This window comes from Salvelinus alpinus, chromosome 3 (assembly GCF_045679555.1).
Source record: "Salvelinus alpinus chromosome 3, SLU_Salpinus.1, whole genome shotgun sequence".
In the NCBI taxonomy this organism is placed as follows: Eukaryota; Metazoa; Chordata; class Actinopteri; order Salmoniformes; family Salmonidae; genus Salvelinus; species Salvelinus alpinus.
Window position 1 is genome coordinate 47,483,387 of NC_092088.1, and position 25,108 is coordinate 47,508,494.

Below are 25,108 nucleotides of genomic sequence, written 5' to 3' on the forward strand. Positions count from 1 at the left end.
GAGTGATTAAACATGATTGAAAACGCGCGCATTGAGAACCAAACAAAGTGGCACAATTCGGAAAGCAAGCTCGCACCTGGTTCAGAAACATCAATCTTCTTGTCTGTCTGTGCAAATCCTGAGCCGCGTGGATATTACATATCGAAGTCAGAGAAAGAGAAGGGGGGAGGGAGTTAGTGTCGGGTGATTTCCTCCGCTCGCCAAATGTCTGTCCGGGAGTCGTTGACACTCCTTCATAACCCTGCTCTTTCGCGCCTCACGCAGATGGCCAAAGCGCCGTGGGCACAGAAGTATCCAAACCCCAGAATTCTACTTACCGCACCGAACCCCAGTAGACAGACCACCGAGATAGAGGATGAGACCATAAAATAGCGTAGTGTTAATTGTAGTTATTTCAATGAATTCATGATTATAGCCGTATGGTTTTCTTTCCTACACCTTTGTGCAAACTCATCTACACTCTATGTGCACGTCCCCGGTACTAGCTGCACACCCCCAGCCGGCGTTGGTGATGCCATGCCCCGCAACCACAGTGGCGATGAGGCCGGTACTGGGCTCTGGATGAAAACCTCCCCAGGGCGTCGGGCTCAGGACTACGGGTTGAAAGATGTGGAGTCTGGACGGAGGATGATGAACAACGCGGTTCGAGTCAGAGACAGGATGCTTTCACTGGGCCCTGCAGGTGCAGACGGCGCGGAGAGGCAAAAGGGCGCCCGGATGAGTTTGCTCGGGAAGCCGCTCATCTACAGCGCGCAGAGCGGGCGCAGGAATGTGCGCTACCGGCGTATGCAGAATTACCTCTACAATGTGCTGGAGAGACCCAGGGCATGGGCGTTCATCTACCACGCCTTCGTGTGAGTATACGAGCTGTTATCATGTAATCTAAACAGATTTAAACAGTACTTTTATGGCAGGGTACTAAATCAGTCACCTGTTGCTGGGAATTCTTCCAGCGCACAAAGCTACATAAGGGAAAGGGAATGATTAGAGGTTTTGTCCAGGTGAGGTGTAGGCTACCAGAACCACACTGTAAAAAAAAAATTGTTATTCAAATTTTTTGTCAAATTGTTAACTGAACATTTTTAATTGGCCAAACTTAGCTTCAAAATGAGAAAATGTAGGCAAACATTCAGTCAATTTAAAAGTATGTGTTTGATACCGTGCTTTTAACATAGAATATTTTCAATTTACATATTTGACACACATGATTACATTGTGCATGTTCATTTATACAGTAATTATTATTCAACATGTTCTCAACTGGGAACACACAACCTATTGGTTCACAGCATTCCAATCGTTCTGCTATGCCACTGTGTAAATACCTGATTTCACCTGTATGGCTACACTTTGCAGTTCAAAGTAAATCTAAGCTCTGCTAAAAGTACACTCAAGAAAAACTAAATGAAGGAGAAAATGAAGGAGTAATATTCAAACAGAGTAATATGCCCTACAAACATTAGACAACTATACAGACCCCCCCCCCCCCCCCCCAAAAAAAAATAGAATAGACAGATTATCTAATCATTGACACAGACATAGTGGCATAGCAGGAAGATCAGAATGAACCAAGTGGTTGTGAGTTCAAATCCCAGGTGAGTAATACAATTTCCTGTATACATGGATAATTCTATGTTAAAAGCACTGTATGTGTAACCAGTTGCGCAGACTTTTTTAGTTAAGATGCCCAAATAATAATTAATTGTAGAATGAACATACTGTATGAGACAAATTGAGCAAATACATCATTTAAAATGTACAGAGCTAAGTTTAGGCAAACATTTTTTTTTTGTTCAGCTAACACCTGGACCAAAAAGTTTAGCAAACAAAAAAAGACTGTGGAACCAGTTACTTAATAATAATTAGTTGAAACAACTAAATATAACCTTTATTTAACTAGGCAAGTCAGTTAAGAATTTTATTTTATTTACAATGACAGCCTACCCCGGAAGACGCTGGGCCAATCGTGGCCCGCACTATGGGACTCCCAATTTTGGCCAGATGTGATACAGCCTGGAATCGAACCAGGGACTATAGTGAAGCCTCTTGCACTGAGATGCAGTGCCTTAGACCACTGCGCCACTCTGGGTGTTTTTTATTTTTATACAGTGCAAATGAATCATATAAATCATATTGGTGTGTGTGTGTCCAAGTGCCTTGTCTGGATTGTTTCATTGTAACAGTTGGATGCTGCTGTTGTAGAGTAGTGCCATACGAGTATGTTTACATGCACACTAATCACTCGATATTAAACTGATTATGGTAGTAGGCCACGTATGGTGTTAGTCATGTAAACACCTTACTCTGCTCATCTTAAATCGGCGTGAAGTCATAATTGAAGTAAGCATACGCCGATTGAAACACCTGGTTTTCTGAGCAATCTTTCAAATGATTAGGACATGTAAACAGCTTAATCAGATTTCCAGTGGTGTATTTAATCTGCGCATGTGCCAGCACCATATGTTGCATTTACGTCTCCATTTCAATCAACAATCAAAGTACAAAAATAGGACTAAATCATATCCAACTTTATTTAAAGTGCATTTAACGTTTTTTTGGGGTTGAGATAGAGATTTGAATCCAACGTATCAATTATTGATTTGTAGACAAACTGGAATTAAATCCAGACTAAATGGCACAGATGGAACTATCTAAGCAGAAGATAAATCTCCCTCAAATGTTGATATTTGGTTATTTGGTTGCGTTGACAACCAAACACAATTCAATATCACTTTTGAAATACAATAAATAGTCTATGAACTTGTGAACAAGTTCACAAATTATATGTTAGAGTCACGTCTTCAACTCAACCAAAAATATAAGTTAAAGAATGGGATTAAGCCAGTGGCTCAGATGGAACTATCGAAGCAGTAGATACATCTCCTTTAAATGTTGACATTTGGTTGCATTGTCAACCAAACACAATTCAATATTACTATTGTAATACAGTAAATAGCCTAAAGTTAAGGCTATCTCACAAACTAATGTAACATTCAACCTTAGAATGAGTAACACATCCATGGCCACATTTTGAGGTTACTGCAACTATAAATGTTTTATGTAATCACATAAAGTGTGCATGTTCAAGATAGCATGCATAGGTCATCGCAGATCTGTGGAGATCTTCACAATTGCTGTAATAATCTGTGCAGAATCTCGAACGGCATTGATACTTTTAATGTAATCTCAACAGCAATCCAGGTCATTTGGTTCTGCTATTAGATAAATCATAGTGATAACACATGAATCTTGATAGGCTACCCATACTCCTTGCACCGGCCAAACGCTACATCACACACACGGACGTTAGTTTCTTCTCTGCAACGAGTGTGGCTCTGAGTACCTCCCTGACGATTTGTAGAATGGAAATCCATTCCAGACGGTCTGATTGGTCCCAGAAACCGATGGGTTGGGCCAGAGACAGAACACGAGGGTAAAGCTGCATTTTGGTAATTCGTCATTGGCTTTGATACTCTGATTGGTCAGAGATGATCCAATCTCTGATTACTTTGTTTTGTACAACACCCCTCATTTTGATGTAACCACAAACAACTTCAATAATAACAGTCTCAGACTGAAGTACACCATATATACAAAAGTATGTGGACACCCCTTCAAATTAGTGGATTCGGCTATTTTAGCCACACCCGTTGCTGACAGGTGTATAAAATTGAATACACAGCCATGCAATCTCAATCGACAAACATTGACAGTAGAATGGCCTTACTGAAGAGCTCAGTGATTTTCGACGTGGAACCGTCAGAGGATGCCACCTTTCCAACAAGTCAGTTCATCAAATTTCTGCCCTGCTAGAACTGCCCGGTCAACTGAAAGTGCTGTTATTGTGAAGTGGAAACGTCTAGGAGCAATAACGGCTCAGCTGTGAAGTGGTAGGCCACACAAGCTCACAGAATGGGAAGGCCGAGTTCTGAAGCGCGTAGCTTGTAAAAATCGTCTGTCCTGTGTTGCAACACTCACTACCGGGTTCCAAACTGCCTCTGGAAGCAACGTCAGCACAAGAACTGTTTGTCGGGAGCTTCATGAAATGGGTTTCCATGGCCGAGCAGCCGCACGCACACAAGCTTAAGATCATCATGTGCAATGCTAAGCGTCGGCTGGAGTGGTGTAAACGCGTTCTCTGGAGTGATGAATCACACTTCACCATCTGGCAGTCAGACGGTCGAATCTGGGTTTGGCGGATGCCAGGAGAACTCTACCTGCCCGAATGCTTAGTGCCAACTGTAAAGTTTGGTGGAGGAGGAATAATGGTCTGGGGCTGTTTTTCATGTTTCGGGCTAGGATCCTTAGTTCCAGTGAAGGGAAATCTTAATGCTACAGCATACAATGACATTGTAGACGATTCTGTGCTTCCAACTTTGTGTTTCAGCATGACAATGCCCCTATGCACAAAGTGAGGTCCATACAGAAATGGTTTGTCGTTGTGGTCAAAGGTTTATTTTGATTGGTGATTTTCTGCATTTATCAAACTCCCATCAGAAAGCCTGATTTCAGATGTGTCCATGCAAACAGGACTATTAGGGTAATCATTCTTCTTGCTAAGCATGTAAACGTTTAAATCAAACTATTATTGTGTGCACATAACCGTACTCGGTACAGTTCGGGTTGAGAAGTCCTATTTTATGTTATCTGACTCCTTTAGTCAAAGTTAGAGATCTAATTTCTCATCGTGGGATCTGAAACAGTAAATTACATTATAGGTAGACTCAGTAGGTTGGGTGGTAGGTAGCCTAGTGGTTAGAGTATTGGTCCAGTAACCGAAAGGTTTCTGGTTTGAATACCTGAGCCGACAAGGTCAAAATCTGTTGATGTGCCCTTAACAAGGTACTTAAGGGCCTCCCGGGTGGCGCAGTGGTCTAGAGCACTGCATCGCAGTGCTATGCTGCGCCACCAGAGTCTGGGTTCGCGCCCAGGCTCTGTCGCAGCCGGCCGCGACCGGGAGGTCCGTGGGGCGACGCACAATTGGCTTAGCGTCGTCCGGGTTAGGGAGGGTTTGGCCGGTAGGGATATCCTTGTCTCATCGCGCTCCAGCGACTCCTGTGGCGGGCCGGGCGCAGTGCGTGCTAACCGAGGGGGGCGGGTGCACGGTGTTTCCTCCGACACATTGGTGCGGCTGGCTTCCGGGTTGGAGGCGCGCTGTGTTAAGAAGCAGTGCGGCTTGGTTGGGTTGTGCTTTGGAGGACGCATGACTTTCGACCTTCGTCTCTCCCGAGCCCGTACGGGAGTTGTAGCGATGAGACAAGATAGTAATTACTAGCGATTGGATACCATGAAAATTGGGGAGAAAAGGGGATAAAATTTATTTAAAAAAACAATTAAAAAAAAACAAGGTACTTAATCCTAAAATAGCCTTTTTCCTTGTGGGGACCAGCGAAATGTCCCCACTTATCCACATTTCCGTTGATTAAGTATCCTTGTGAGGAATTCTGGTCCCCACAAGGATAGCAAAACCAAACACAAACAAACAAAAACACGCATACATGAGACAGAATCAATGCTTGTCCAATTCCCATCAGTTGCAGACTCAAAGTTCACACACACACACACACACACACACACACACACACACACACACACTTGTGCTGACTTTTTATTTGATTTATGTTAAAATAGTCTCCTAACACTGCAGCTGATTCGTGGCCGTGGAGTGTAGGGAGGAGTATGTGAAGGAGGTAATGGAGCTGTCAGGTTGGGTAAGATTGGGGACGGCCAGGGGCTGTGAAGCAGGATGTTGATGGTTTATTTGTTCAGGCGGGACAGCAGGGTCACCGGGGTTAAGTCCTTACATCTGCCCTGACCACAACACAGCCTCACAAGTGGCGTTTATTCATTGATGCCAAGGGAAGCCAGGCTTCCTCCAAAAAAGAACCAACATACTAAGTAATTTTTCTTTCATTTCTCTGTGTTTCATAAATTTCCTTCAATTCACAAGAGGCTGAATGTGTCTCCTGGAGAAAGCATCCAAGCGAACGGAACAGCGCCCGTCTGTCTTTGTATGTGTAGCCTATCTATGCTGTCGGGTCAAAAAGAGTATGACATTGTTGCAGACGTAACACTGAATGCTAGGGAAGCCAGCGAACATTTCGCCTCCCTTGATAAATAAATAAAAAAATAATAACCAATCAGCGTTGAGCTAAACTGAGTGAGCTCAGCTGTGAATGGTCCTGGCGCACCAAACAAAAGTGTCAATGGAAGCCAGTTTGGATTTGGCTTCACACCAATCACATTACATTAGAAGCCAAATGTCATTGACAGAAAACTTGAATTGTTGCATCTCGTTGTGTCGTTGTCCTCCGGTGGCCAGTTAGCTAGCTAAAATCATCCCTTTCCTAAATAAGCTATGGATGGAGATAGGGATTTGGACTTTTTTGATCATTTTTTATTATTTTACTGCAAGTTCAACATGTAGCTAGATTTAGTTGGCTGGCTAATGTTAACGAGCTGGCCTGGCGCATCGTTTGCCTATGAAAGGAAGTCAGTCTAGCGTCAAGCATTTTAGCCAGGTAGCCTAGGACAACAAAAACTAACAGTCTGTGTAACGGCAGCCTTCCTCCTCTTCGTCTGACGAGGAGGTGTAGCAGGGATCGGACCAATACGCAGCGTAGTTAGTGTCCATGTTTTAATAATAAACAACTGAACATGAACACAATACAAAATAACAAATGTGGCAAAACCGAAACAGTCCTATCTGGTGAAATGAACACAAAGACAGAAGACAACCACCCACAAACCCGAACACAAAACAAGCTACCTAAATATGGTTCCCAATCAGAGACAATGACTAACACCTGCCTCTGATTGAGAACCATATCAGGCCATACATAGAAATGGACAAACTAGACACACAACATAGAATGCCCACCCAGCTCACGTCCTGACCAACACTAAAACAAAGAAAACACAAAAGAACTATGGTCAGAACGTGACAGTCTGCTAAATATGTGCATGTGACCAATACAATTTGATTTGACACACCACACACACACACACACACACACACACACACACACACACACACACACACACACACACACACACACACACACACACACACACACACACACACACACACACACACACACACACACACACACACATGCATACACACACACATCATATTTAGTTTACGTTGATTGGACTAAAAAGTGTTTAGTTGTCACTGTGTTAGACTAAGCATAGGTGATTAGATGATGTTGAAATGCTGAAGTTGAAATGGTGCTGGAATTGTGGAGTCAGCGCCTGTTTTCTTTGCGACTTGCGGTAACTCTAAATCAATAGTTGTTAAATGTCAGAAACATTAACTTGCTTGACCATGCTGTAGGTCATGTAACTGTTTGTTACATGCAATATGTTTTGTGGACTTCACTGCACAGATGTTGCTCTCTTTATTCTGCCACTGTGTCTTCTTATTGTCTCGGCTTTAGGCCTATATATCACGGTGTCAAGGCATATGAACTAACAGGTTCTAGAGCAAACAACGCAATTATCACAACACATAATCTGGCATGGTTTCCATGGTGATTTTACCCACACACCGCTACTGAGCCTCACAATGCACCACAAGAGATGGACACACATGCAGTTCATTCGGAAAGTATTCAGACCCCTTGACTTTTTCCACATTTTGTTACGTTACAACCCTATTCTAAAATGGATTAAATAAACAATGTTCCTCATCAATCTACACACAATAACCCATTAGTATTTGACCCCTCTGCAAAACATGACTTAGTACTTGGTGGCAAAACCCTTGTTGGCAATCACAGAGGTCAGACGTTTCTTGTAGTTGGTCACCAGGTTTGCACCCATCTCAGGAGGGATTTTGTCCCACTCCTCTTTGCAGATCTTCTCCAAGTCATTAAGGTTTCGAGGCTGACGTTTGGCAACTCAAACCTTCAGCTCCCCCCACAGATTTTCTATGGGATTAAGGTCTGGAGACTGGCTAGGCCACTCCAGGACTTTAATGTCCTTCTTCTTGAGCCACTCCTTTGTTGCCTTGGCCATGTGTTTTGGGTCATTGTCATGCTGGAATTCCCATCCACGACCCATTTTCAATGCCCTGGCTGAGGGAAGTAGGTTCTCACCCAAGATTTGACGGTACATGGCCCCGTCCATCGTCCCTTTGATGCGGTGAAGTTGTCCTGTCCCCTTAGCAGAAAAACACCCCCAAAGCATAATGTTTCCACCTCCATGTTTGACGTGGGGGTGGTGTTCTTGGCGTCATAGGCAGCATTCCTCCTCCTCCAAACACGGCGAGTTGAGTTGATGCAAAAGAGCTCCATTTTGGTCTCATCTGACCACAACACTTTCACCCAGTTGTCCTCTGAATCATTCAGATGTTCATTGGCAAACTTCAGACGGGCATGTATATGTGCTTTCTTGAGCAGGGGGACCTTGCAGGCGCTGCAGGATTTCAGTTCTTCACGGCGTAGTGTGTTACTAATAGTTTTCTTGGTGACTATGGTCCCAGCTGTCTTGAGATCATTGACAAGATCCTCCCGTGTAGTTCTGGGCTGATTCCTCACCGTTCTCATGATCATTGCAACTCCACGAGGTGAGATCTTGCATGGAGCCCCAGGCCCGAGGGAGATTGACAGTTCTTTTGTATTTCTTCCATTTGCGAATAATCGCACCAACTGTTGTCAACCATCTCACCAAGCTGCTTGGCGATGGTCTTGTAGCCCATTCCAACCTGGAGAGCTCTTTGGTCTTGGCCATGGTGGAGAGTTTGGAATCTGATTGATTGATTGCTTCTGTGGACAGGTGTCTTTTATACAGGTAACAAGCTGAGATTAGGAGCACTCACTTTAAGAGTGTGCTCCTAATCTCAGCTCGTTACCTGTATAAAAGACACCTGGGAGCCAGAAATCTTTCTGATTGAGAGGGGGTCAAATACTTATTTCCCTCCTTAAAATGCAAATCAATTTATAACATTTTTGACATGTGCTTTTTCTGGATTTTTTTGTTGTTATTCTGTCTCTCACTGTTCAAATAAACCTACCATAAAAATTATAGACTGATCATTTCAGTGGGCAAACGTACAAAATCAGCAGGAGATAAATTACTTTTTTCCCTCACTGTAAGTATTCAGACCCTTTGCTATGAGAGTCAAAACTGAGCTCAGGTGCATCCTGTTTCCATTGATCATCCTTGAGATGTTTCTACAACTTGATTGGAGATAGAATAACCTTCTAGAAGGACAACCATCTCTGCAGCACTCCACCAATCAGGCCTTTATGGTAGAGTGGCCAGACGGAAGCCACTCCTCAGTAAAAGGCACATGGCAACCCGCTTGGAGTGTGTCAAAAGGCACCTAAAGACTCTCAGACCATGAGAAACAAGATTCCCTGGTCTGATGAAACCAAGATTGAACTCTTTGGCCTGAATGCCACGCGTCATGGCTGGAGGAAACCTGGCACCATCCCCACGGTGAAGCATGTTGGTGGCAGCATCATGCTGTGTGGATGTTTTTCAGTGGCAGGGACATAGAGACTAGTCGGGATCGAGGGAAAGCTGAACAGAGCTGTAGTATCTGTGATCTACATCTGTTTATATTAGTTACTATGCTGTTACTAAGCAGTAATGTGTTACGGCAGTGTAACGTTACTACATCTAATAGTTAATGCACATGCACACTATTGTGCCGGGGGCTGGAGAGCACGAGAGTTTTTGACTAAACAAAACTAACTGTACTCCCATCTCCTGCCTGATCATTTCGCCACAACACAAATATTACAGGAGCAAAGTACAGAGAGATCCTTGATGAAAACTTGCTCCAAAGCGCTCAGAACCTCAGACTGGGGCGAAGGTTGACCTTCCAACAGGACAACGACCCTAAGCACACAGTCAAGACAATGCAGGACTGGCTTCGGGACAAGTCTCTGAATGTCCTTGAGTGGCCCAGCCAGAGCCCAGACTTGAAAACGTTCAAACAATTCAGTAGAGACCTGAAAATAGCTGTGCAGCGACACACTCCATCCAATCCTACCGAGCTTGAGAGGATCTGCAGAGGAAAACGGGAGAAACTCCCCAAACACAGGTGTGCCATGCATGTAGCGTCATACCCAAGAAGACTCAAGGCTGTAATCGCTGCCAAAGGTGGTTCAACAAAGTACTGAGTAAAGGGTCTGAATACTTATGTAAATGTAATATTTTTTATACATTTGCAAAAATAAAAAATTAACTATTTTTGCTTTGTCATTATGAGGTATTGTGTGTAGATTGATCAGGGGGGAAAACGATTTAATCAATTTTAGAATAAGTCTGTAAGTGTAACGTCTGCTTCCAACTCACACTCTCAAACACGTAGATCCCCTGAACGCAGCTCACTTTCCAGCCCGCATTCCAGCTCCCACTCAAACACATAGATCGCCTGAACACAGCTCACTCTCCAGATCCCAATCACCTGAATTCTGATCACCTGTTTACACACCTGTATGTCATTATCACACACTATTTAGTTCAGTTCTTTGCACCCCATTATTGTGAGGTATTGTTTGTTTGTGACACACTTCAATTCGGAGCTCTGTTTTTCCCATAATTTAATCCTCCCGTGTATGAGTTTTTGACTGCTTCACTAACGACACCTTTTGCCTATTCCCTGCCTGTACCTTAGCCTATCAGATGTCCTGTTATCAACCTATTGCCTGTTTTCCTGTACGACGTTATTAGCCTTTTCCCTGCCTGTACTGTTGCCTTGTTGCCTGTTGCCTTGTTGGACCCCCTGTGTATGACCTTCTGCCTGCCACTGGACCCAGCTACCTGCCGTCGTGTACAATAAACACCTGCTGCGCCCTGCGCTTGAAACCAGCTCTCTGTCTCCCATCGTGTTCATTACAGTAACCTAACAAAATGTGGAAAATTTAAGGTGTCTGAATACTTTCCGAATGCACTGTATCATATTTATTATTGACGTGTATATTCCAATTGAAATCAATCAAAGTTTGAAAACCTAGGCCTATATGTATTGTCTATTTTTTGTTGAATCCTTGGCTGAATTCAAACAATCGTTGTGGATGACTTCCAAAATACTATATTGACCTAAATAGCATCTCTGATGAGCGATTAACTGAAATGTAAGGTTATTTTTCATTTTTTAAACAAGGGGTTCGCAATCTTTTTCACTCTGTGTCCCCCTTCCAGCATTGGGGAACATCCCGCGACCCCCCTGCTCGTGCGAGCACACGCCATGTCTATTTCTATGGGCACACCATTGGTGGAGAGGTTTAAAGCCTATTTCCTGATTCTACACATTTTGTCATGGGTGCAAAGAAATGTTGCAGTTTTAAAGCTAATTTTCTTGCACTTCTATACATTTTGCAATGTCTAATGTGTATTCATGTCCTATTTGAGTGACAAAAAAATTACAATGATATCGATGAGCAATTTTTTTGGGGGGGGCTGACATGGACTAGTTGATCTGGACATTTCTGACAAGTTATAATAACTCTCTAAGGTATGCAATGACTAACATGACAAGAGGAACTGATGATACACCACCAAATTTCAAAATTGTGCATTCTACTATTACAACTTTCAAGAGTAAGTTTAAAGCCGGACTGTATTCCTTATAAAAAAATAATAATAAAAAAAAATATATATATATATACAGTGGGGAGAACAAGTATTTGATACACTGCCGATTTTGCAGGTTTTCCTACTTACAAAGCATGTAGAGGTCTGTAATTGTTTATCATAGGTACACTTCAACTGTGAGAGACGGAATCTAAAACAAAAATCCAGAAAATCACATTGTATGATTTTTAAGTAATTCATTTGAATTCTATTGCATGACATAAGTATTTGATACATCAGAAAAGCAGAACTTAATATTTGGTACAGAAACCTTTGTTTGCAATTACAGAGATCATACGTTTCCTGTAGTTCTTGACCAGGTTTGCACACACTGCAGCAGGGATTTTGGCCCACTCCTCCATACAGACCTTCTCCATATCCTTCAGGTTTCGGGGCTGTCGCTGGGCAATACGGACTTTCAGCTCCCTCCAAAGATTTTCTATTGGGTTCAGGTCTGGAGACTGGCTAGGCCACTCCAGGACCTTGAGATGCTTCTTACGGAGCCACTCCTTAGTTGCCCTGGCTGTGTGTTTCGGTCATTGTCATGCTGGAAGACCCAGCCACGACCCATCTTCAATGCTCTTACTGAGGGAAGGAGGTTGTTGGCCAAGATCTCGCGATACATGGCCCCATCCATCCTCCCCTCAATACGGTGCAGTCGTCCTGTTCCCTTTGCAGAAAAGCATCCCCAAAGAATGATGTTTCCACCTCCATGCTTCACGGTTGGGATGGTGTTCTTGGGGTTGTACTCATCCTTCTTCTTCCTCCAAACACGGCGAGTGGAGTTTAGACCAAAAAGCTCTATTTTTGTCTCATCAGACCACATGACCTTCTCCCATTCCTCCTCTGGATCATCCAGATGGTCATTGGCAAACTTCAGACGGGCCTGAACATGCGCTGGCTTGAGCAGAGAGACCTTGCGTGCGCTGCAGGATTTTAATCCATGACGGCGTAGTGTGTTACTAATGGTTTACTTTGAGACTGTGGTCCCAGCTCTCTTCAGGTTATTGACCAGGTCCTGCCGTGTAGTTCTGGGCTGATCCCTCACCTTCCTCGTGATCATTCATGCCCCACCAGGTGAGATCTTACATGGAGCCCCAGACCGAGGGTGATTGACCGTGATCTTGAACTTCTTCCATTTTCTAATAATTGCGCCAACAGTTGTTGCCTTCTCACCAAGCTGCTTGCCTATTGTCCTTTAGCCCATCTCAGCCTTGTGCAGGTCTACAATTCTAGCCCTGATGTCCTTACACAGGTCTCTGGTCTTGGCCATTGTGGAGAGGTTGGAGTCTGTTTGATTGAGTGTGTGGACAGGTGTCTTTTATACAGGTAACGATTTCAAACAGGTGCAGTTAATACAAGTAATGAGTGGAGAACAGGAGGGCTTCTTAAAGAAAAACTAACAGGTCTGTGAGAGCCGGAATTCTTACTGGTTGGTAGGTGATCAAATACTTATGTCATGCAATAGAATGCAAATTAATTACTTAAAAATCATACAATGTGATTTTCTGGATTTTTGTTTTAGATTCCATCTCTCACAGTTGAAGTGTACCTATGATAGAAATTACAGACCTCTACATGCTTTGTAAGTAGGAAAACCTGCAAAATCTGCAGTGTATCAAATACTTGTTCTCCCCACTGTATATATATATATACGTATTTTTTATTCTTTTTGTTTGGGGGGGGCACTCCTTCTGATGTAGTTTTTCAAATGTAAAAAAGCCATACTTTTATGACTGCTGAATACCAACTATTAATCACTTAGATCATGTATTTTCAGGTAGAGATACCTCGCGAAGCAACAGCTGCTCTCTATTTCACCTCACGATTGCACACTCTTCTCGCTTCCGTAGTAGCAGTCGTAAAAGAAGCACAGACCGGACAAGTATATGCGCAATGGATTGTGGTCATTGTAGGTAACTACCACATCTTATGCGTTAAACTATGTTGAATATTGACCTGTTGGAAACTACAACTCCCTATTACATCACACAGCTCAGTCTGGATCTGATTTATCTCTAGAGGAACTGTGTGATGTGCGCATTGAGCTCACAGAAAGTAAAAAAAAAAACGAAATGGAATTAAAATAATTGAATCGACATCGGCCAATTAGTTGTTTAAAACAGTGGTTCCCAAACTGTGGGGTGCACCAAATTTGGCAGTATGTCCAAACGGCCTCACAACCGCAGACCATGTGTATGGGGTCTTGTGGGCGAGCGATTTGCTGATGTCAACGTTGTGAACAAGGTGCCCCATGGCGGTGGTGGGGTTATGGTATGGGCAGGCATATGCTACGGACAATGAACACAATTGCATGTTATCGATGGCAATTTGAATGCTCAGAGATACCGTGACCAGATCCTGAGTTCCATTGTGAGGCCTAATGAATTGATTTCAATTGACTGATTTATTTTTAAACAACAGGTGGGTATAATCCTGAATGCTGATTGGTTAAAACCTTGCTGACTGTCTCTCAGACACATTTTGCAACATTGTTTCAATATTCAAATTCGATCTCCAGCTGTCTCATGGTAATGAACGCGTAGGGAGTAGAGAAGAGACAGAGAGGCAGGCAGCGTTTTTCAACCAGTCGTAATCATGAATCAGCTGCCATAATTTGTAGATATATACAAAGAAATGTAAACTGAAAAAAGGTAAAACGAAACAAAGTGCAGCTAGTTTGTTGTCTTTCCAGCTTCAGTTTGAAATGATTGTGTTAGCTATGTTGTTGGCTAGGTCCTCTGAACAACAGAGCTTTTATTTCAAAAACAAGGACATTTTTTAAGTGACCGAAAACTTTTTAACGGTAGTGTATGTCTCAAGATAGAAAGAGAGCGATGTGGGCACAGGTAGGAAGCTCTCTGAGAATGGTCCTGTATAAATGTTATGAGCTTGTGGGTGCCAAGGTGAGTGCTTAACTTACTCTGGATAGTAGTTGACCATAGATACCTTCCACGTCATAAAACTTACCTTCACTCAGTCTATGGGCAACTTCAATCCAGGCTTATTCCCCCTCAACCCCACTAAGCCTGTGTGGATTTCCCTGAGTTGTTGATATCTGAGGTTCTGGTCCAACCACTCTAGCATGAATCCAATAAAGACCAGGCCCTACCCTTGCCAAATAGTGCTCCCTTATTGAATCAATAATGACATTACAATCCAATCTCGTAATGTGCTGCTGTGTGTTTGAGTAATCAGATTTGCTGAGCCGGGACAGAACCACCAATTTGCATCATGTGCTAGCCTAGGAACCAAAGTTAGTTTCCACTGACTTATCGTGTGTGTGTGCGTGCGTGTTTGCGTGTGTGTATTTGTGATGAAGAGCCAGTTTGTACTAAGCTTACGCAGCAGCGATAATTGGATTGTGTTGCTCACTTTTCAGCTAAGTGCGTCAGCACAATTCATTCAAGAGCCTCTGCGGTGCATTGATAGGTAACACAACTCATCTTGATGGTACTCTGACATTACGTCCGTTGACGTTACCTCAACGCTAACCTCATTTACACAGTAACTCAGTTAGATTTCCACTCCTTTTTGTGTCACCGGTCTCACAGACAACTATATACAACCCACATACACATAAAACACCCAGTGTTTTGGTCCACCTCTAAAAGGTACATATGGAGACCGGTGTTGGCAGGTACCCAATGGAAAAAGTAGGCAGTAGAATCCAGACAGATAGGATGTTGTGAGAGAGAAAGAGAGAGGGGGGGAAGAAAGGATGAGAGAGAGGTGGATGGAGGCACATAAACAGTGTGACAGTGTGTATTCCAGTACGACTATGAATGGGCAGAGAGAGGCATTAGATGAACAGTACACTGTTTGATCCTTTACTGGGCTCTGTGACACAACACAGTCACCACATCACTGCTGAGCTTCTTCTTTAATTTGTGCCCAGAGAGAGAGAGAGAGCGGGAGAGAGAGAGAGAGAGCGAGGAAGAGAAGGAAGGGGAGAGAGTCTGGTGCCTGTGATTAAGAATGTGATGGTTATCTCATTATCTCTAAACGATCTCCTTATCCACCAACCCTAATGCACATATGCACAGACACCCGCTCACCTACGCAAGCACCCCATCTCCCTTGACACATCTCTTAAATGTAAAATCATTTTCTGAAAAAGCCCTTTCATAATGATATAGTCTTGTATACTTCTTATGAAAAGTAAGCCGGACAGGTTTTTAGCGCAAATGTCTAAAATACGTCTGAAGTAAGCAAAGAAGGTGCTTTAAAGGGATTAAAGGGATCTTTAATTGTCCCCATATAGGATAATTCACTGAAAATAACTACTTTTGGTTCCAAGTGGAACCCTTTCACTAAAAACAAGGTTCTACATGGAATCCTTTCACCACTTAAAGTAGGGGGGGTGTACGTTTAAACGTTAAAATGTTTAAATGAATTTGGGATCATTAACATTAAGAAAATTCCCTAACCAAAAACCTGCTATTCATATAATGTAAATAACAGTGCAGTTATCACAAAACATATTATTTGACATGTTATAGCCTAACTAGACGATAGATTATAAAGGCTTGGGGAAAATTGGGTAATTGAAAGGTAGACTATGCGATATAAAGTAGATTCAGAAAGTAAACAGCATATTGGGTCAATTAACGCAACAACAAAGAGCTTTTAAGCACGAGGCTCATTTTCTCCACTGTTTTGGTGCCCTGGAACTTTATACCTCAATGGCTAGCACCCTGTGAACCCAGATACTGTGTGTGACTGTGTGAGAGTGAAGTTTTGATCATTTCATTTCGAGATACAGATTTTGATTGCTGATAAATAGGCCTAGTGCACGGTTCTGACTCTGTCTGCCTGGTGGCCGACCTGCACCCCTCTCTCTCCGTGCTCGCTTGCTACGCTATGAAAGACGCGGGTATTTGTGTTCTCTGAAGTACGGCAACTAATCAGTCTCCTCGGTTCCAAAAATTCTGACTCTTAAGAGTGAATACTTAGGAGTGACACTTGACACTCAGAAATGAGTCAACATCGGGGGTCGACGTGCAAGGAGTTGCGGAATCAATTATTTTGGAGTCGACTCTCCACCACTATATCATCGTCGTTAACAGTTGGAAAAATGGCAGAGAAAGGCAAATGACAGCAGTGAAGTCCTCAATGGCAATACTGAGAGAAAATACTATTGCTATTTTTTAAAACAAGCCATAGAAGGTTGGTTGAAATTTCAGTTTAATCCACTAGAAAAGACAAAACAAATAATACAACAAATATTATGGTTAAACTCAAATATACAAATTTATTAAAAAAAATAAAGAAATGGAAAAGTTATCTTTATAATCTTTGTAGGACTGGTGGAGAGTTGTCGCACATGCAGCTAACAAAAATATATGGAAATGTCGGCTCTACCCAAAATTACAACTAATTGCAGCATTATCGCAAAAATAGAAGAGGCAAGTGGAAGGAGGACAAAGTAAGAAACTTGTCTGCCTGCATTACAGACCAAAATTGGTTGAAGAAAATTGTGATAAATAAAAAAGTATACCAGTTTCATTTATGGACCAAATAATGTACAGCTGTGTTATATAGATTGCAAAAAAAGTTGGGAAGAGATTTTCGATGTACCGATTCCATGGCACATGGTTTATGAACTGATACACAAAACGACACCGGATTCAAAACTTAACATTTTTCTATTTAAATTATTATACAAAATTCTTGCAACCAATAGAATGTTATATATACAGTATGGGGGATACAACCATGCCAGCTATGCAGATTTTACTGCGAAGAGACAGAATCATTAGATCATTTGTTTTGGTACTGTAAATGGTTCCTCAATTACAAGTTTAGAGCTTATGCTGCAACAGTTTGTGGTAGATGGTGGCAGACGGTGGTAAATTGCATCATTCTGTCATTGCTCCACACTATCACAAGGGGGTGTTAGAATGCTGATCTATCGGTAGTCTAAACTGTGGCACAAATTGGGGTATTTTTCACACCGAGCTGAGCTATTAGACTATCCTTGGGTAAATTCATGGAGGTGTGAAGGTTTCCGTCCGAGATTCTCTCTCCTCTGGCACTAGAGCCCTGCATCAGATCAAACAATTATTAACTGGTGTGTGGTCCCGGAGTTGAGATAGAACTTGTGTCGAGGCACAGATCTGGGGAAAGGTACCAAAAAATGTCTGCAGCATTGAAGGTCCCCAAGAACACAGTGGCCTCCATCATTCTTAAATGAAAGAAGTTTGGAACCACCATGACTCCCTAGAGCTGTAAATACAATGGCGCAATTACACTTGACATGTGGACTGACGATTTTCAAAAAATAGGCAAGTGGGCTTTCGGTTTCTCTCCCTCTAAAAACAGAAAGCAATAATTCTAAATAAACTTACTGGCTTTATTTACCACAGTGTGAAAGAGTGATATCCCCTCTGTATAAAGTGAGTTTCTGAAACTCAGAGTCCTTCTTTGCTGATGAGAAGAAGAAACTGAAAGAAAGACAGTCCAGCAAGGACAGGGAGGGGATAAAGGTTGCCCATATTTTCAAGACCTGAGCTACTTAATTCATTTTATTTATGAAATGTACTAGTTTATTTATGCAATTTAATATGTAGTGCATTCAGAAAGTATTCAGACCCCTTGACTTTTTCCACATTTCCACAAACTCCAAGCGGGCTGTCATGTGCCTTTTACTGAGGAGTGGCTTCCGTCTGGCCACTCTACCATAAAGGCCTGATTGGTGGAGTGTAGCAGAGATTGTTGTCTAGCTGGAAGGTTCTCCCTGACCAAGGCCCTTCTTCCCTGATTGCTCAGTTTGGCCAGGCAGCCAGCTCTAGGGAGTCTTGGTGGTTCCAAACTCCTTCCATTTAAGAATGATGGAGGCCACTGTGTTCTTGGGGACCTTCAATGCTGCAGACATTTTTTTGGTACCTTTCCCCAGATCTGTGCCGACACAATCCTGTCTTGGAGCTCTACGGACAATTCCTCAGACTTCATGGCTTGGTTTTTGCTTTGACATGCACTGTCAACTGTGGGACCTTATATAGAAAGGTGTGTACATTTACAAATCATGTCCAATCAATAGTGGACTGTAATCAAGTTGTAGAAGCATCTCAAGGATGATCAATGGAAACAGGATGCACCTGAGCTCAATTTCGAGTCTCATAGTCTGAATACTTATGTAAATAAAGTATTCATGTTATTATATTTAATATATTTGCAAAAATTTCTAAAAACGTGTTTTCGCTTTGTCATTATGGGGTTTTGTGTGTAGATTGTTGAGGAAATGTTTTTATTTAATCAATTTTAAAATAAAGCTGTAACGTAACAAAATGTGGAAAAAGTCAAGAGGTCAATACATTCCGAATGCACTGTATTCGTTTGGGCTTGGCTTATTTAGTAGGCTATTTTTCAGCATCAAGCTATTCTTCTCAGCATAAAGCTGAGTGACGCACTCATTTGTGGCTTTGGATCCAAATAAAGAAGTGCCAACACTCTTTCTGATCATCTTTAATAAACAAATGTTTTGACCAAGTTAATCTGCTCATGTTGTGCGTGTGTAAGTGCTCAATTATTTGTGACAGTGGTTACAATGAAGAATGGAAAGGAAATAAATCAAATAAATCCTATTCATAATGAATAATCAGATGTGTGTTGCAAGCTTGTCATTTTTCCTTTAACATTTTATTATATTTTTTGAGACATTACAAAACATACACACAACAACTACATCACCGACCCACCATACTCTGGGCCACATATTACATTTACGTTATTTTGCAGACATTCTTATCCAGAGTGACTTACAATAGTGAGTGCATACAGTACATTTTCATACTGGTTCCCCGTGGGAATCCAACCCACAGCCCAACATGTGCCATGCTCTACCAACTGAGCTACACAGGGCATACAGCCTCAGATTTCACCATTTTGTTTCTGTCCGTTGCCCACCCACTTTAATCATTTGGATAGTAAAGCATTGAAAAGGCTGACATTGGTTGATTTTCAGTTTTTAAGTATACATTTTTTCAAGATGATTGACAAGAAAAGTATCGTCCAACCCATAGGGTATCACACTGCACCCTTATATGTCATCTCTTGAAGTATGCAAACAGACGGATTAAAAGTTCATTTCCATTGTAATAATTCTGACAGCCAACTTTAATTTGTCTTTTTTTTATCCCCCAACGGGCTCGGAAGAGGCAAAGTCATGCGCGTCCTTCGAAACATGACCCGCCATGGCCAGTTGTGGCACAGCCCATAAAATTAACCCGGGTATGTAGTAATGCTTCTAGCACTGCATGCAATGCAGTGCCTTAGACCGGTGCGCCACTCGGGAGGCCTGACAGCTGACTTTCTAACTCCGCCCATAACTTTTAGACTTGATAACATTCCCAGAAGGCATGGATTATAATAACCTAATGAAAAATGAACCTGGTAAAAAAGAATTAACTTCTAATTTAATTTGCTGCAGGCCTATGGGTTTAACCTTCTGAATGAATGATTATATTGAAGATAGAAGCCGCCTCTTAATGAGTTCCGAGAGCCTATCACATCAATTTATTTAGTCTAATTGTTTTTATGACATCAGACAGTAGGCTATTATTCCTATTTGAATGCATTCATTTGTTTGTCTGCATGTCTATTCAACCTTTGGCTAAAGAGAAAACATGCCATGAATCTTGAATTTCACAACGTGGCACATTGACAACTCAAATCGCTTTAAAGAGCCTTCTAATACTAGACAACAAATAAATATACTAAAACAATAACTTGAAAAATAGTCCATTCATCACTGGATTTCTTCAAATTGATGTGCAGGAAAAGGACGTCACCCACCGTGCCTGGAAACAGGCTCGCAACTGGCTTCTCTCTGAAACCACAAATCCATCTGTAGATGATGTTTTCTCCTTTGGAACCACACAAGTACCAGTTGGACCAGTCGCCTCTTGAAGCGATAGAGGAAATCAACAAGATCCACAAATATTCTTTCACAATAGCTGGCCTTATGTTATCTGCAGTTTTGAGCTGCACTGTCCCACTCTGTTGTGGATAACAGCCACTCTTCATTTATGTATTGGGTTGTAATGCACAAGTATCCTATTTTTCGAAAATCGTCCGTCCACATGGGAATAAATATCACTGTGTGTCAAAAATATTTTAATAAATTAGGCTAATGCAATTGAAGGCAACAAATTGTTGCTGACTGATACAATCATCCCAGCTCTGCATATTTTGCTGCGAAGAGACAGAATCATTAGATTATTTGTTTTGGTACTGTCCATATGTAGCTTGCTTTTGGTCGCAGCTTCAGGATTGGCTGAAGAATTGCAACACTAACCTGGAGCTAACTCTGCAAATATCACTGCTGGATGATTTGAAAAGTCATAGTCAATTGATCAATAATATATAACAATACTTTTTGCAAATGTTTTTATCTTTAATTTACAATCTGTAGAAACTATGAGAATAGAAAGGTTTGTGAAACATCACAGCACAGAAAAATATATGGCAAATAGAAATCAGAACTGGATGGTGTTCAGAGATAGATGGGAGGGGTTGAGTGTGGCTGAAGAATGGGATTAAAAACAAACAAAAGATAACTATTGTAAAATACATAGTATATATATAGTATTTATAAGCTGGAAGTAGAAGCCTACGTGTTGTTGTCCATACATTTACTCCAATTAGGGGAGGGGTGGTAGGGTTAGAAAATATATACATATACACTACCGTTCAAAAGTTGGACACACCTACTCATTCCAGGGTTTTTCTTTATTTTTACTATTTTCTACATTGGTGAATAATAGTGAAGACATCAACACTATGAAATAACACACATGGCATCATGTAGTAACCAAAAAAGTGTTAAACAAATCCAAATATATTTTATATTTGAGATTCTTCAAAGTAGCCACCCTTTGCCTTGGCACACTCTTGGCATTCTCTCAACCAGCTTCATGAGGAATTCTTTTCCAACAGGCTTGAAGGAGTTCCCACATATGCTGAGCACTTGTTGGCTGCTTTTCCTTCACTCTGCAGTCCAACTCATCCCAAACCATCTCAATTGGGTTGAGGTCGGGTGATTGTGGAGGCCAGGTCATCTGATGCAGCACTCCATTTCTCTCCTTCTTGGTCAAATAGCCCTTACACAGCCTGAAGGTGTGTTTTGGGTCATTGTCCTATTGACAAACAAATGATAGTCCCACTAAGCGCAAACCAGATGGGATGGCTTATCGCTGCAGAATGCTGTGGTAGCCATGCTGCTTAAGTGTACCTTGAATTCTAAATAAATCACAGACAGTGTCACCAGCAAAGCACCCCCACACCATCACACCTGCTCCTCCATGCTTCACGGCGGGAACCACACATGCGGAGATCATCCATTCACCTACTCTGCGTCTCACAAAGACACGGCGGTTGGAACCAAAAATCTCACATTTGGACTCAAGGACAGATTTCCACTGGTCTAATGTCCATTGCTCGTGTTTCTTGGCCCAAGCAAGTCTCTTCTTCTTATTGGTGTCCTTTAGTAGTGGTTTCTTTGCAGCAATTCGACCATGAATGCCTGATTCACGCAGTCTCCTCTGCACAGTTGATGTTGAGATGTGTCTGTTACTTGAACTCTGTGAAGTATTTATTTGGGCTGCAATTTCTGAGACTGGTAACTCTAATGAACTTATCCTCTGCAGCAGAGGTAATTCTGGGTCTTCCTTTCCTGTGGCGGTCCTCATGAGAGCCAGTTTCATCATAGCTCTTGATGGTTTTTGCGACTGCACCTGAAGAAACTTTCAAAGTTCTTGACATTTTCCAGGTTGACTGACCTCCATGTCTTAAAGTAATGATGGACTGTCATGTCTCTTTGCTTATTTGAGCTGTTCTTGCCATAATATGGACTTGGTCGTTTACCAAATAGGGCTATCTTCTGTATACCACCCCTACATTTTCAGAACACAACTGATTGGCTCAAATACATTTAGAAGGAAAGAAATTCCACAAATTAACTTTTAACAAGGCACACCTGATAATTGAAATGCATTCCAGGTGACTACCTCATGAAGCTGGTTGAGAGAATGCCAAGAGTGTGCAAAGCTGTCATCAAGGCAAAGGGCGGCTACTTTGAAGAATCTCAAATATAAAATATATTTTGATTTGTTTAACACTCTTTTGGTTACTTCATGATTCCATGTGTATTACTTAATTGTTTTAAGGTCTTCACTATTACTCTACAATGTAGAAAATAGTAAAAATAAAGAAAAACCCTTGAATGAGTAGGTTTGTCCAAACTTTTGACTGGTCCTGTACACCACAGAAGACTGAAATACAACAAAACCGTTTAACATAGAAACAGCAGATTTTCAGCATAAAAAAAAAGAAGTTGACTCATTATTGAATTATGAAAAATATGAATAACATTCCACCCATGAAGCCACTAGGTCATTTGACTGCAGGAAAGGTCTACAAGTTCCCTTTTCATCACCAAAGAGTTATTTCTACCTGGAACCAAAAAGGGGACAAACAAATAACTTATTTTTCTAAAAGTGTAGATAGAGCTGGAGTGAAGTTTGAACTAATTATAATGTATCAATATGGCATTATGTGTATCCCAGAGAGTTAGAGTTAGACGTCAGGTTCTAAGCCAAGTAAAGGGCTTGTGCATGTACAGTATGTTACTGCTGCTGAACTGATCGTAGGATATCAAAGTTATACTGTGTGTGTGTGTATGTGTGTTTGCGTGCGTGTGTGTGAGTGTGTGCGTCCGTGCGAGAGCAATAGTCAGAGAGCGTTTGTGGTAGTTTGTGGTAGAACCAATGCTGGTAGAACAGTGTGTGCATGTGTGTGTAAGTGGTGTTATTTGGGAAATGTGTGCTTCAGTGTGTAACTGTATGGCTTCTTGTGGCAATGTGTGTGTGTTACCAAAGGTTCTAGAAATCACTGTGCTCAGAAGTTGTGGTGTGTGGATCTCTGTGTGTGAGTATTAGTCATACAGTAGCCCCCTATCAGCATAGGTGCCACTTCCCCCAGAAAATGTTGGAGCTGATTGATGGAGACAGGCACTGAGTGCTCTCTGCCCACACAAAATGCACTGCGACTGGTGTTGAGCTACCCTGGGCTCTCCTGCCCAGCAACACTGGAGCAATCCCTCTGTCATATCTTACCATGCAGTGACACCCTCCTACCTTCAGCTCAGGGGGTTGTGTGTTTGTGTCTGTGTGTATGCGTGCGTGCGAGATTATTTTGGTTTTTACTCACGTTCCCCCTTTACCCCCCTCCCCACTACATTATCTTGCTGTTGCGTTAGTCATCCAGATATCTCCCTGACAGGCTTCCTGATTCACGCAGAGGGTTCTCTCACCTCCCCCACACTTACATGTCGCTTTTTTCCAAACACAGTTTGGCAAAGACCTTTCCTTCACCATGGGAGAGACAGGCAAGGGCTCAGGGTGGAGTACTGTGCTTTTTCACCAGGATAAAATAGCTGACAGTGTCCAGGCGTGTTTAAATGGTTTTATATATTACCTAGCTCTCCCTGTTTCCCCCTTTGTCTGGGTCCACAGTGAAATGTAGAGAGGTAGAACTGTTTGAAACTATGTCCAGGGGCAGGTAGCATTGGTGATTCATCCTGAAAATAACACATTTTTCGCCCTGACCACTCTCTCTCTGTCTTTGTTTTTCCATGTCTCTCTCTCTCTCTCTCTTGCTCTTGCTCTCAAATCAATTCAATTCAAGGGGCTTTATTGGCATGGGAAACATATGTTAACATTGGCAAAGCAAGTGAAGTAGATTATAAACAAAAGTGAAATAAACAATAAAAATGAACAGTAAACATGAACGGTAAACATTACACTCCAAAAGAATAAAGACATTTCAAATGTCATGTTATGTATATATACAGTGTTGTAGCGATGTGCAAATGGTTAAAGTACAACAGGTCACACATCTTGCTGCTGTGATGGCACACTGTGATAATTCACCCAGTAGATATGGGAGTTTATCAAAATGGGGTTTGTTTTCGAATTCTTTGTGGATCTGTGTAATCTGAGGGAAATATGTGTCTCTAATATGGTTATACATTTGGCAGGAGGTTAGGAAGTGCAGCTCAGTTTCCACCTCGTTTTCTGGGCAGTGTGTACATAGCCTGTCTTCTCTTGAGAGCCAGGTCTGCCTACGTCGGCCTTTCTCAATAGCAAGGCTATGCTCACTGAGTCTGTACATAGTCAAAGCTTTCCTTAAGTTTGGGTCAGTCACAGTGGTCAGGTATTCTGCCACTGTGTAGTCTCTGTTTAGGGCCAAATAGCATTCTAGTTTGCTCTGTTTTTTGTGTGAATTCTTTCCAATGTGTCACATTTCTCTGTCTCTCTCTCTCTTGAGGAGCAATTTCTCTGATTCCTATGTTGGTCTCACAGTTTGCTAGAAAACCCCAAAATAGATATTGTTCAAGTAAGGCAATTACTTCCAGGTCATCTGCTGACGTGACCCCTGCCTTGCAGAAAGTGACTTGTAATGCCCTGGTCTGAGGAGGGTGGACCTTGTTGCTACGTGTCTAGCAACCGTTGCC

General features: G+C 42.0%; 1 protein-coding gene across 5 annotated transcripts in view; it reads left to right on the top strand.

Annotated features, from left to right (window-relative positions):
- LOC139570855 (potassium voltage-gated channel subfamily KQT member 5-like) overlaps positions 1–25,108 on the top strand; it is a 146,389-nt gene continuing 121,281 nt past the window's right edge. For all 5 annotated transcript variants that reach the window (XM_071393135.1, XM_071393137.1, XM_071393136.1 and 2 more), the window contains exon 1: positions 1–854. In XM_071393135.1, the coding sequence (XP_071249236.1) occupies positions 406–854 (449 nt within the window). In that variant the 5' untranslated portion in view covers positions 1–405. The remainder of the gene's footprint in view (positions 855–25,108) is intronic.